The 14,586-nt window shown below is 39.4% G+C and overlaps 1 protein-coding gene across 1 annotated transcript in view; it reads left to right on the top strand.

Annotated features, from left to right (window-relative positions):
- PRDM6 (PR/SET domain 6) overlaps positions 1-7,875 on the top strand; it is a 97,132-nt gene extending 89,257 nt beyond the window's left edge. Inside the window, exon 8 of the mRNA XM_016145290.2 lies at positions 4,710-7,875. Within this exon, the coding sequence (XP_016000776.2) occupies positions 4,710-4,824 (115 nt within the window). The 3' untranslated portion in view covers positions 4,825-7,875. The remainder of the gene's footprint in view (positions 1-4,709) is intronic.
- The last annotated feature ends 6,711 nt before the right edge of the window (positions 7,876-14,586 follow it).

Raw genomic sequence — 14,586 nt, 5'->3', positions numbered from 1 at the left:
AGCACGGGAGTTTTTTCAAAGCAGAGATGCAGGAGGATGAGCCTTCTGGCCCCTTAGATTAGAGAGGGCAGCTAGACAGACACAGTGCCAGGGATCAGATTGATTTTTATCTTGTTGCTGTGTAAATAGATTTTAGTAATTAATTGAAGAGGTTTCAGGGTCAGAATGGGAAATAGATTTCTATTAATGTTAAGGTGTTACTTATGTGTAACCTTGTTGACTCCACTCAATTTTTTTCCTTTAACATCCTGTTTTTGTCATGTTTCCAATAGAGTTGCCATTTTAACTTACTTTTAATTCAACAGATTAATATTTTATGGAATTTAGCAATTATATCTTTTTTTCCCTCTTTCTAACAGTATGCTTTTGGTGACTATAACCTAATTTCATCTGGAAAAAAAATAAGCAAACCAGAGTTGGTTGGATTAGATTCTATGTGTTTTGAAGGCCGTGGGTCCTTTTTGCAGTTCCTTCTGCTTCTACTATTATTAAGATTAGCCAGCCACAGGCTGTAGGGATTTTTTTGAACTTAGCAAACACGTATTCCTGGGGAGAACTGAATGTACACTTATTTTATAAGTGCAAGATTTAAACATCTTCTAGGAAATGAAAAGCCAAATCCTTCAGTGTATACAACCAGATCGTTCAGGGTTGAACTATCCCAGGGGAGTTTTGGGAAGCTTCCAACCATAGCTCATACATATCCATCCCATGGACATTTGTAAATATTATGAAGATATCCTTTTACGAGTTTATAAAACAAACATTCAAAAAAAACTTTTAGTGCAGATTAGTCAATAAAATGGGTTTCACCACAACAGTTAATTTTACTACTTCAACTAATGGGGATTGGCTAAACAATGTTGCAAAGAAAGAAAAGAATCTTGTAAAGATGCACAACCCTAAACTGTACACCTTGGGCAGCTTCCAAATAGTTGCCCCAAATGGCTCAGTCCCCAAATTGTCCCACCCACTCAGGGTCCAGAATGCCTTCGCAGAATTCTCAGGGGCCGGGCAAGACTGAGCCTGGCATGTCTTCCCAACTTCTAAACCCCTGTGCTGAGATGTGGTGTTTGAAGGTCGATCCAGACGCTTATCATCCAGAGAAGGCTGAGAAGATCTGTCATTAAGAGATCCACATTCCATACCAGGCTTTGACTTACAGTCTGATTGGCTGAAATCCCACTGAAAGACTCCATCCCCCAAGCTTGAGGAAGATCATGGGCTTGTGGGGTAGCTAACCTGGCTATAGATTTAGAATTTCCAAGATAAAGGAGCACATATGAAAATAAATATTGAGGATCATATTAAAGGTTTGGGCTTTCAGTTTGTACTGTGAGACTGGAAGTCAAGGAGAATAAGGAGCAGAAGTAAGACATCATTTAGCAGCAACTGCCAAGCATTTTATTTTAGTGAAAAGAAGAAAGGAAGAAAAGGAAGGAAGGAAGGAAGGAAGGAAGGAAGGAAGGAAGGAAGGAAGGAAGGAAGGAAGGAAGGGTGGGAGGGAGGGAGAAACAAAAGGGAAGGAAGAAAAGAAGGATGGAAGGAAGAAAGAAAAAGAAAGAAAGAATTTGGTGGTTAAAATTTATTTTTTGCAATGAGGACCCCTATTTCCTTCTCTAAATGTAATCTCAAGATTTCAGGGAGGCTACCGTGCCTGGGAGGATCCATGTGAGCTGCTCGATGCTTGGCTTCTGTGCCTGGGAAGACCAGGACTTTCCATAGAAGAGGTTCTTCTCTTCATCTGTTAGAAGCAGGGAAACGTACTCATCTCTATGTTTTTTCCTTAAGTAAAGATAGCTTGGCTCCGTATGAAAAAAAATCAAAGGATATTTCCAAAAGCATCTAATATTTTGACAAGATCTAGACAAAATCATAGCAAATAAGAAGAGCACATCAGTAAATATGCATTGAGTACATCCCTGTGTAGTTTAGTTCATTTCAATAAGTATTTTGTGATAGGCCATTGAGCAACAGAAAGAAAGCTTGCAGGTTTTCTGTGTAATAGAACTTGACGTGGTTTTTCGTCTCTGTCAGTTTTAGATGGTAATTGTTAATCTCCCTGTATCTATAATCCAGTCAACTATCACAATAAGTAAAGAATGATCTCAAATCTAAAAGGAAATCAAGTCTAATTAAGATACCCACACTGGTAGAAAGTTGGGGACTTCCTCTTTACTGAAATATTTGGATGACTTTCTACTTCACTGTTCCTCTGAGGTTCCCTTCAAGGCTGTGATGTCATCACAAATGAGGAAGACCTTGTGTGCAAGAGCATTTCGTTGCTCCCGGCTCATAACCTGCATCTCTCTTCCCTGCTTATTCAGCTCCACTGCATGAGGTGCAGGTTTAGAGGTACCGATGCCCAGTCGCCTGTCTGGGATTGCCCTTCAGGGTTAATTAAATGCCAGCCCAGCTGAAGTTCTGCTCTGACCTGCCAGAACCTGGGTATTTGCATTGTCTGTCCTTCTGAAGAGTCTTATTAAGCTATGGAAATAACTTTTGAAGGAAAGTTTTCTAAAATTAAAGATGGTGAACATAAAACTGAGGTCTTTATGTAAAGATTATTTTTATATCTAGCTCTCTTCACTTCCTCAGTAAATACCCACATAGATATTATTACTAGTAGCCAGTTCCACGTGTTTTACTCACATTGGTAAGCAGATGGCACTAAAGATGGCTTTTCAGTGATAATCTCAGTTGACCTATAGATCAAACTTAATAAATTTTCTATTACAACAAATTATTCCATGAGTGTAAATATCTGTGAGACTTTTAGGCAAACACTTGAGAAAAATGTAACTCCTCTTAAAGTCTCTGTCCAATCTGGATATTTAAATATTACATATACACATACTCTTGTGCCTTCTCTGAAGAACTAAACTTCCCACTTTTGAATTCTTTATATTCTAATTTACAAGATGGAAAGTGCACAAGTGTGGCTCAGGCAAATTGTTATTTCTCATAATTGTTCAAGCTATTTCACTCTTGTCGAAATTGATCCTAGAGATTCAAAAAAAAAAAAAAGGAGAATATAATAATTTTAAAGTTTGTCAAGCAGTGAAAGGTAGTATATTTTGACACACTAATCTAGTAACTAATCAGTTTTCTAATAAACAATCAGCAATGCACTAACATGTCATCAGCACTTCAGGAGCTCTGGAGAGGGGATGAGCTGCCCATGGACGTTAATGAATACACCAAAAATCATTAGCTGATCAATACTTCTGAGTTATTTTCATTGAGCTGATAGGTCTGATACATTAAAGCTGACATTATACATTTGTCAAGATCACAGTGCAGTTTTTAACAGTGGAATGGGCTGCTAAAAATATTCCCTGAAAGACAAAGAAACACAACTTCTTCACCCTGACACACTCAGCTGGCACCAGAGCCCTGAAAAATCCAGGCGTGACAGTCAAGCTCTTAGCCTCCCAGCATTCAAAAATATGCAAGAATCTCCAGAGTGGACGGGTGTTCTATTTTTATAGGTAACCATTCCGTGGCAAGGGACTTTCTATAATTTACTAAAAAGGAGTGAGGACTGCTCACTAGATAACAAGACACATGGCACATGATAGGGCAGTTCAGACTTTCTTGTGATGGTGTTTGCCACAGTCCCAATAGTGCAGAGACCTGGGACTAAAGGTTGTGGCATTTGAAAGAGGGACCATAGTCTGCAGCCCTCCCGAATAGCTTTTCCTTCAGAGTTTTGAAGAGAGGAGTTAAGGGGACGGTTGAAATGGCTGCCGTGCCCCAAAGGGAGCTTTTCCAGTGCCCCAGGCAGCCCAGCTATGATGGCTTGCTGCCACAGTTTGTGAGTATAAATGTGTGTGTGTGTGTGTGTGTGTGTGTGATAGATTGAATAGCCATCAAGTCGGTAAGCCATCAAGCTTGTGTGGAAAATGGGTCAGCTCCAGGGTTTCTAGATTACAATCTTTTGTTTGCTTCTTTGTTTGCTTTTAAGTTAAGGAGAGAAGATAGTCTTGAGGTGTGAAACCAGTTTTTTCCTCATCAGATACAAGGGCCGTTAATTATGGCCCACAAGTACATTCTTTCGCTGTACTTTCTGGAGAGGTGAACTTCTTAAACCACACAAAATTGGTTTATTTCAGGTTTTTCTACCCTACCACAGACATTTTTTTAACCCTAAGTTGGTTAGGCTGTGGAACTATAACTAACTTTTGCACAAAAGCATCCCTTTCCCTCACACAGTCACTGCAAACTAATGTATCGCTTCCTTTAGTTTCCAAATTCAGAGATGATCGCTCCTTGGCTGCCGTGCTGAGGGGAGTAGAATTCCTGATTTTAAATTAGCAGCAGGTGAAATTCTATTTGTCATCAATTTCTTTTTGGGGTTACGGAGCAGAAAACTGCAGACAAGCTGCTGCTTTGATGGCTCACTCCTAAAAATCTCTTTTTGTTCTTTATCTATTTGAACTGACAGTGATCAGAGCTGTAGCAGGACAGGGCTCTCTGGAGAAATCACCTTCCCCCTGCCTATTGACAGATTCCTCTGTTCTGCATCAGACGGGCTTTGTCCCATCACAGGCATCCAGGCCTTAGAAGGAGCCACCAATTAAACCTCTTGAGCCGGGAAAATCTGAAGCCACTTTGGAGTGTCTGTTCTGATTAGGCAGGATGAGAGGAAGCCCATCACCCTGCAGGCCTTGCTCCCTGGTCTCAATTTTCTCTCTTGCCTCCACCAGGTGCGAGAGGTGTGAGAGGAGCTTCACGCAAGCCACCCAGCTGAGCCGGCACCAGCGGATGCCCAATGAGTGCAAGCCAATAACCGAGAGCCCAGAATCAATCGAAGTGGATTAACTGATTGACTGCTTGGAATTAAACTGCAAGGAAAGTCATGATTAAATGTCATGGACACTTAAGCAAAACCAAAGATTTCCTCTGAGCAACTTTCAATCAGTCCCAGAAAACCAAAAGCAGTAATAAAATAAGTAAGATGTTAAGAAATATTGATCCTGGCGTGGAAGTCAGACCAGGACAGAGATTATTTATTTATGACTAGGGATGAGACTTATTCAGTGGACAACTAGCCTGGGATGGCCAACATTTCCAGTCCCACCATGTATTTGCTTTGTTTCTGAAAAGCTTTTTAAAACTGTTATTTAATACCAAAGGGAGGAATCATGTGGGTTCTTCTGCCTACAGTTATGACTAAGAATGCACAGGGACTTGTTTCTCGTCGCACCTTTTTTTAGTAGCATGATTCAAGGGGACCCATTGTACAGCCCTTCGTCCTGCCGTTTCGGGGCGGCCTGGCCTGGCGCAGGCCGGCGGGCTGCCCCAGCGGCACTGCAGAAGCAGACGGAAGAGCCTTCGCTCGATGGCTGCCGTCCTCAGCCCCACGGGCATTCCATTTGTGCATTTTCCACGCTCACTTCTCATGCACTTTTCGCATGGCACCTTCCATCTAACAGCCCGGTGCTGATACGGAAGAGCCTGGAAGAGGAAGGAAACGGTTTCAATTTCAAAAGTCAAGGAAAAACTGGGGGACTGACTTTGTCCTGTCGGGATTTCAGAAACATTGAAAATGTACGGAGCTTCATAATGCAGTATATTGTTCTGAAGCAGCTAGTTGAGAAAATTTTGTTTTCGATAACATTTTAGCTTAAAAAAATTAATAAATAAATAAAAGTTCTTCGGTATGAGGCTGAATCTAAGGTATTAGGCTTCAAGCAGTTTCTTTGTTGTGCCTGTGAAAGTGTTGAACATGTGAGCAAAAAATAGTGCCAAGCCCCATTGTCAAGGCCCTTTGGGGCAGTTTCATCTTCCTTCCTCACATAGGTGAAGCCTGGGAGGCCCTCCTGAGTATAGGAGGAGCATTTCTGAAAACAAAAACAAAAGCAGGTGAAAGTAACCCAGATAAGGAGACATTGAGAGGGCTGTGCTTAGAACAGACTGCCCAGAAACCGCTAATTTTATCAGTAGGAATTACGTTTTCATCTCCTGTGGCCCTTGATAATATTCTTCCCTCAACACTGATCTATTTTGAAAGAGAAGGATTATGTACACAATTTCACTGTTCTTTGATCACTCGGAATGTGGGTGTAACTTCAGCGAGACTTTGCTAATCAACAATGATGCTCAATAAATTTGAGTCATGTTACATGAAATGATTGGACTTCAGGAAGAAACGATGGCTCTTGCACCATTGTCCATTATCAGAGATTGAGTTTACCTTGATGGCCAGTGTAGATAAAACTAATGAGTTTTATTTGGAATACTTAACAGCAACAATCTCTGTGGGTTTCTTGGTCACCTGATAACAGGATGTAGCCTTTTAAAGAATTCCTTGTCTTTTAGCCCTCCCATTGTCTTTCCTCAACAAAAATATGAGACATAACTGAACTGACCACTGAAAGGAAGTAGACTGAGTGGTTCAGTTTAATGGATCATCATGTATTCGGTTCTCAAAAAAAATCTTCCTTCCCTTTTAATTTTGCTTGTCCATCCCTTAGTGCTCAACTGCCACCTTTAAAATGAAGTAAAACAAGGCTTTGCTAATCGCGTTTATAATTTATGTATATAAGAGTATAAGCCTGAGAGAAACTTGGCTAATTTTGACCTCCATTGTCCAATTTCAAGTCATTCACCTAGAATTTTCCCCTGGTTCTTGCTGGCTTCTTGTCATGGAAATAGCAGTCTGTGCTGCTATGAAACTGTTGGCTGATTGAAAATATTCTCTCTGGTAGATAGGAATGTGTTCTGATTTTACAGTTCCTAGCCCTAAGTGATGGAGACATTTGCCAACAATGTGTGGCAATGGGAATGGTGGAAAGCGTATGTAGCCATATTTAGCTGAAACCTGCAAGACAGTGACAGATCACCTACACAGATGAGCAGGCTGTTCCATTTATTAAGGTTGAAACATTTGGTTGTACTTTTTGAAAATAATAGGGGACTCATCTATATGTTTCTGATATATTTTTTTCCTGTGAAAAAAATTCAGTTCAGCCATCTGCCTCATTTCACAATTGAACACAATGCACCACTCCATTTTCATCAGCTCCTCTCCATGTGAGAATGGGAAACCTCTTCGCTCTTGATGTCCGTCCGGCACGGGAAGAGTTCCCATAACAATGGTCATGGTCTCTGCCCCTGTAATGGCTTTGCCAGCTGATCCTAACTCCCACTTACTATGGCAGTAACTTCTATACCTAAAGATTCTTCTAGTCTTCTGGTCCATGTAAGTTTGTGTCTCTCCTTTATTTTAGTAAGGGAGATTTTTGGCATGCATTTTCCACCAAATTTGGTTAGAAAATATTTTCTACTTAACAGATAGAAAATCAGGGACATTCATGATTTTCACATTGCTGAGTCATTGCCAGCTTCTAGCAAATTGGTGTAGGCCCTCTGTCCCTAACGCAGGCCTACATTACAAATTGACTTGGAGTCTTGAAGCAGGTACTGAGATCATTTGAGAAGGGGTTTTGTCCTTAAAACTTCCCAACAATTTCTTTAGTTTTTCTATTTAAAATGGACACATATTCCCTTAGGATGCTGTAATGGGTGGTTGAAACTATAGTCAAAAAGATGTGCCAATTTCCTTATTAGCAACTTCCTAATAAATCATGGTGTAAAGAGAGCAAAAGGGGAAGAGAGCTAAGAGGAGAATGGGGGACTGTCAGAGCTGAGTCAGTGTTTGGCTCTTGAAGCAATCTCTCTTTGCCCTTTTCCATCAGCATAGACAGACTTTTCTCTCTTCAGAATAAGATGCGCCATCCTGCCACATGCCCAATGGTCTAGCTATGAATCTAAACCAAATGGTAATACCATGTAAAAGCCGTGGTACCGAAGGATGAGGGGTGGGGCCTCAGACATCACATTTCTGGAAAAATCTCAGTTAACCTTAGGGAAATCTAGGAATTTTCCCAGGAGATGCATATGATTTTTAAAAATAGGCTTTCTATTGTGGTTGTCTTTATCATTAAAAGTGACTTTTTTTTTCAGGGGATCTATGCTTTTATGGAATTATTGTGTGGGTAATTAAGGCTGTAAAACTAAATCTTGTGTAATTTATATAATTTGGTTCAATTAGTAAATATTTATTGAATGTCTATTCAAGTGTAGCCTTATGGGGTAAACTATTTTTCATAACAGAAAAAGATTATAATACCATTTCTGTCCTTACAAGGCTGATAGTTTATTGGATTATATCTTGGAAAAACATCTTTCTCTTTCAGATATGCAAAGATTTACAAACATGTACCAGCTTATCATTTTTTTAAATCAGTCGATTGGTTCATTGTTTTATTCATTTACTTGACCAACATTTACTGAACTCTTGTCTACGATCCCATTTCAGGTGCTCACCATAAGGCAGCATTATTTATGTGATTGTTGGTGAGAAAGCAATATTCTCATGAGTGGTGAGCCGGTGTTTTAGTTCTTCAAACAGTATCTCAGTAAAGTTACAGGGATAAGTGTCAATTGGAAGAATCAGAGGGCTGTAAACCCATCTGAGGACCAGAAAGCAGCATATTTTAAAACAAATTAAGATGCATAACTTGATCGTTTTGGTTGACCCACTAGGCTGTTGGTTCTTAGCAACAATATCAAGATACCAGGATTAGGGACTGGAGTCATAGGGGTTTTTATGACCCTATTCCAGTGATAAGGCAACACATGGGGGCAGAGCTGGAGCTGCTCAGAGAAGGAACTCTGCAGACCCTGCATGGATCCGAGGGGCTGCCTTAGTCGTAAGCCTTGGCAATGCAGCCCCCATCCCCATTGTGTGGCTGTGGAGCTCTCCAGAAGTGGGGACTCCTGAATTGCATTCAAGTGCTTCAGAGAGCTGTCAGAATGGGTATTCACCACTAGTTTAACAATCAAAGATTCTGGTTAAGTTTGTTTTTGAACTCCACCATTAAGCTCTTGTGCACTAAACCGGAAGGTTCTTCCTCTTCACTGGCATCTCCCTCCAAGGACCCAGGTCTCTGGCACATCATTGTACAACTCATTGCTAGTTATTGGTTTAAAGTATTGTTTATGTAAAAAACTAACTGAATTGCTTTTTGTGATAGAAGTAACATTACTGTATTTGTTTTGGATGCATTTAAAAAATGAAATGCGTGTGCCCGTTGAGTTGTTTAAAATGAGGAACATAGCATATCTCACAAAGTAGGCATTTCCAGAACAGCGTGGGGTCAGTAGTCATTCTGAGCAGACCCCAGCAGCCTTGTATTCAGAAGCAGATCTGTCATTCTCATATTAAGGTTGTGTATGCCTGCAGACACTGGGCCAAGAATAACAAATCACTAAATAAGCACATTTTTAAAAAAATTCGTTTTTATTTTCCTTCCTTGATGTGAATTTACTTTTATTTCACTTAGCCTTTACCAATTCCTGACACCCATTCCTGAAAGATACTAAGAAATATGCTTCTTTGAGTGATAACAGTAGGTTCCAGGAATGTCATTCATTTGTCAGGATCCTTTTACGGTGAAGAGGTTTGGAGACATTTTACGAAGTGACTAGATGTTTGGGTACATATCCACCCAAGAGTTTGAGGTTTTCCCATCACTAGCACTTATTTGAACTACCACAAAACAACAAATGGAGTCCCAGGAATAGCTACATATTTCAGGCCTTCTCAAGATTAAATTCTACAAACGCAATGATCAGCTGTCAGGTACAACTGGGGAAAGAGAGCCAAACGGGAAAGAATATTGCTTTATCTGTGGAAGGCTCACCACAGATGTTTAGCCTGTAACCCATGGTTGTGTTCAACTTTTAAAATATTTATTTAATTTCTCCTTTTAAGTAATGAATATCAGATATTTCATCAGATCAAAATGAAAAATGATAAAAAATGTCAGAAAACAAAGACAAAATTATTGAATTGTCTTTCCTATATATCAAGATGCTACCATTGTGTTTAGAATTGGAAAAGAATCTGTTGAGCAAATTTTAGTGGAAAAATAAAGTCTGAGCTTAGTCTCTCAGATGTAGATGGAGATGACAAAAAATGATAGCAACTTATATTGTTCAATGACTGTCAGGCATTGTTCTAACTGCTTAAAATGGATTATTTAATTTAATCCTCAGGTACTCCTTAACAAAGACACTATCATTATTCCTTTCTCATATATATTTAATCTTATCTGAGTCACTTCTTTACTTTTTTCCCTCTCCAAAGCCACATTACCATGATTTTTTAAAAGGGAAAATACTTCCTTATTTAAAGCTTCTTTGTTAGAACAAGAGCTTTTTAAAATAAACACACGTATAATTTATTTATAAAATGTGTTTGTGGAAACAATGCTAAATACTGTTCAAATATACGTCATTGTAGTTGTTGATTTTGATATCTCTGAATCTGTGCTGCTGAACAGCAGAATTTGGAATACACCATTTCTGGCAGGTAATGTTTTTGTTTTTCTACATATGCAACTAAAATTCCACATTAAAAGAAAAGAAATCCTCTCAAGTGTATGATATGCGTAAGGACAAATGGCAACAGGCAGGAAGGCAAGTGATGTTGAGCAGTGGCCAAAAAAAAAGATAAACTAGGCTTGAATACTACTGACAAGTAAAAACACATCTTGAACAGGGCTAAGTGAAATCTAGTTTTTCTTTGTTCTGACTAAATGCTAAGTGAGTTACTTTTCAGGTATCAATGGAGTAATTATGCAGTTGTGTCCATTAAGAATGTGAGCTTATGTGGTTAGCTTGTTGGTTTAAAGCTGCGAGGCAAAAGACTGGAGTCATCGTTTGGGTTTGTTAAAAAGCACAACTAATGTAGTTACATGCCTGAGGCACTCAAGGAACCAGTTCAAGGTCTTAGGCATCATCTATATGAGACTATTTGTAAGATGGGCTCAAAGTAAGTTTACAAAACTTCTTCAGGACCTAACTTTATTACAAGGCAATTCTTTACCGTGGTATTGAAGCTACAATGTATGCTACTTTTTTTCCAAATTCAGATTCTAGAAGGCACATTTGTTTATCAAAATGATGAACATGGTTTCCCTGTCAGTCAAACATGGTAGGCTCCAGTTGGTATTTCCTGTTTCCTGCCTTGCAAAGCAGCCCTGCTGCTGCCTTTCCCCCATAAAGCTTGACACATCACTCCTGACTGAAAACAATCTTTAAATATAAACTTCAACAAGTTGGAGATATGTTTCTACAGCAGAACTCTTTCGAGTTAAAAAAAAAAAAAGTTCTGTCACAGCAGGTGATCACCACATGTCCGGGAGAGCAGCCATTTTAGACTAAATGTCTACCAACTCACAGTCCTTGTCGGTCCCCTTTCGAGCATTATCTAATGCTAGAAAGCAACACTTGTAGACCTACTTTCTTCGAACAATCTAGTACACATACTCATGTTTGTCCCAACATGTAAAGAATAAAGTAGCAAAAATAGAGGCAAGATTCTTTTTTTGAGAAGTTATAAGTACTCTATGAAAGAAGCTTTCCCCTGCTCCAAATGCAAAAGCCAAGGTGGTGACTCAGACCCTAAGGCAACTTGGGTTCAGATAAGCAAAATTATTTTGGAAACCTGATGTCCCCAAGTTAATTCGTTTTGTTATATTAAAGGAAAGGCATCAAGCTTTGTAGTATGATAATAAAAGTGTGATATTTAGATGCTATCAAGGCATTGTGTGAATTTCCTTAATATGCTGATTTTAAATTTACTGTAAACATTTTCTATGGGAATAGAAATATATCTCTCTCCAACTTCCTGCCAAATAGAATGGTTATGGTTAGTGCTCAATTTCAGTTCTGCTTTTCTGAGGTTTGGAGAGTTTAAATAAGTCAGTCAAGAGAATGAGGAGAAGCTCACTGTGGGTGGTGAGGAGCATTAGCTATAAGGGCCATTGATATGACAAGAATGACTATCCTACAATTAGAATGGTAAACAATTCGCTTATATTTTTTAGGTTTATTAGACTCAATCTTAAAAAAATAAAAACTACAAAGGACCAATGAGATCATGCATGCAGCTGTACTCATGATAGAATCTACCAGGATTACATTGTTTAAATGAAAAACAGGTACACATTTAGAGATAATGACCAAGAAATGTAAATATATTTGATTAATAAAACATTCCTATGCTTATTTGATCTGCTGTATCTGTTTTTCCGTATTGGTTGTTTTTCCAACTGTTCAATTCTAGCATGCAGCTTAGATAGTAGGCAGTCAATAAACTCTTCTTGGGAAAGTATAAGTTGGAAAATAGAATACTTATAGCACTAGCTAAAAGAATGATTGTTAAAATTCAGTCCTGTGATTTATTGAGGTATGTTTGAGATTTTTTTTTCTCACTCCTGTGTTTGCATGCCATTTGCTCAGCTGAGTCAGGTTCATTATCCAGGAAACTTATAAGCAGAGGCCCAGCCAAAACTCTGTGGCAAGGTGTACTTTATCTTGATTTCTAGCCTCCATAAGACTTGGAAAAGAGCAAAAAGTTCTAGCTCTAAGGGTAGCTTGTGTCTGTGACTCTTCTGAATGTCCAAGGACATGGGGGTTTCAATCAGAAAGCCAAAGTCAGCTGTTTGATTTATGTCTTGTTTTGTTAGAAAATAAAATTCCACTCGACTCTGAGAAAAAGTACATGAGCTTCAAGGAACAGCAGGAAGGAGGCTGGAGTGGCTTGAGAGAGGGGGAGATTACAGGAGATAAGGTCAGAAAGGTCAAGTGAGGGGATCATGAGAGCCTCAAAGGCCATTGTGAGAACTTGGCTGTTTCCTCTGAGTGAGGTGGGGAGAACTGACTTTGAGCAGAGGTGGGACGTGATCTGATTGAAAAGGATCATTCTGGCTGCTTTGTTGAGAATAGACTGTAGGGGAATATGGGCTGAAGATGGGAGATTGGATGCTATCTCAATACAGGTGAGAGATGATGACATCTTCTGCAAGGCGGGTAGTGGTAATAGCAGCAGGAAGTGGTTAAATCTGCGCATATTTTGAAGATTCATAGAATTTGCTGATAGATCAGCTATGGGATATTAGATAGAGGAGTTAAGAATGACTCAATGTTTTTTGGCCTAAGCAACTGGAAGATGGAATTTTTCCATTTGAGGGTTTATTCTCCGTTTTTAGGTTGCTCATTCTTTCCATAAGCATCAGAATAATTCCAGTGTAATAAATATGAAAACAATCATACACAATGGGCCACTATCTGACAAGGATGCTGACTCCCCTAACCTGAAAATGAGGCGTCGAATTTTATCCTGCACCACATGAGTACTTCATTGTCCAGAAATGGCATGCAAATGTTCCTTGAGAAAAAGGTTACATCAGAAGTGAGGATCTCCTTTTGAAATGGTAGAACTCAACAGCCACAGGACACCTGCATCTCATTCTGGAGAACTTTTAAGGAAAGGATGCTCTGGGAATATGCATGGTACCATTTGCCTGTGTTGCTTATTTCTCTGGTAGGACTGTAGGCTCAGTTTACTGCCTCCTTGGGGCAGGGGAGGGCTGGGCCTGATAGGCAAGTGGTTCTGGTTTTCAGCCCCCTAGTTGGGACAGTTCTACAACTTCTAGTCCTCAGACAACTTGCATTTGCCATTCATCCATCCATTCATATATCTACTTAACAAATATTTTTAAAAGTCTATGTGCTAAAATGCTTAAGTACAAAAATGAATGGAACATGATGGGTAATGAAATTTGGGAGGGAGAGAAAGACATGTAATCAAGGAAAATATAGAGGTGGTAGGAGGAGACTGACCAGGAACCAGTGATGACAGAATTGAAGTTTTAGTTGGTTTTCCCTGGAGGAGGAGTTCAGGCAAGTCCAAGGAATTGCTTTTTGAGAAGAGACGAAATGAAGAGAGACAAGCATTTGAATTCCCTACTAAACACAAGCTACCACAAAGGATTATTGATATGGGCTCATTTGCTCTTTCCTGGGACAATTGTGTCATATTTGAATCAAAGTTTTTTTCATTGCTGTCATCTCCTGTAAGGGTAATAATTTTGCATGTGGAAACTAAAGAACTTGACAATGGTCAACAACAAACTGGTGGTTCATAGCATTGAGCCAACCTGTGGATATTCTTACCTTTTAGGGACGATGGACTCCTTTGAGAATGTGACTGCTCCACAGAAAAATTCACAAACATACCAAACTTTCCACTGATTTTTAGGGAAGAGGGCCTAGATCCCAAGAACCCCTGACTCTAAGATCTTGCATTTGGAATGGTACCTGTCAGTCATCAGTTAGATCTTTAAAAGACGGGGTGGAAATGAAAGCAAAAGACTCCCAGTAGATAATAAAGACATATGTATTTCTTCATTTTCTCCATGAAGATTCTAAGTAATGAGGATGAACAAGCAAAGCTGGTTGGCTCACTCTTCTGTCAAGAGTGACAAGGGCCTTGGGTGCCTACTTCTGAGACCAGGAGTGTCTCTTCCTATTTATGACTCGGCATGAGGCCCATAGAGACCCGGAAAGAAAACCAGGCCAGATCAACAAGTTAGACAGGTCATTTTGTTATCATTTAAAGGATTAACACAGCCAAGCATAGAATTTCTTCACTTATTGTTCCAGGTTATTCCCTTTTCCCATCCCCAAATTAAAACCATCCCCAAATTAAAACCAAATCTGTGTATG

The sequence above is a fragment of the Rousettus aegyptiacus genome, unplaced genomic scaffold (genome assembly GCF_014176215.1).
Source record: "Rousettus aegyptiacus isolate mRouAeg1 unplaced genomic scaffold, mRouAeg1.p scaffold_m13_p_8, whole genome shotgun sequence".
NCBI lineage: Eukaryota > Metazoa > Chordata > Mammalia > Chiroptera > Pteropodidae > Rousettus > Rousettus aegyptiacus.
Note: the sequence above shows the minus strand (reverse complement) of the source record. Positions and strands in the feature narration are given on the sequence as shown.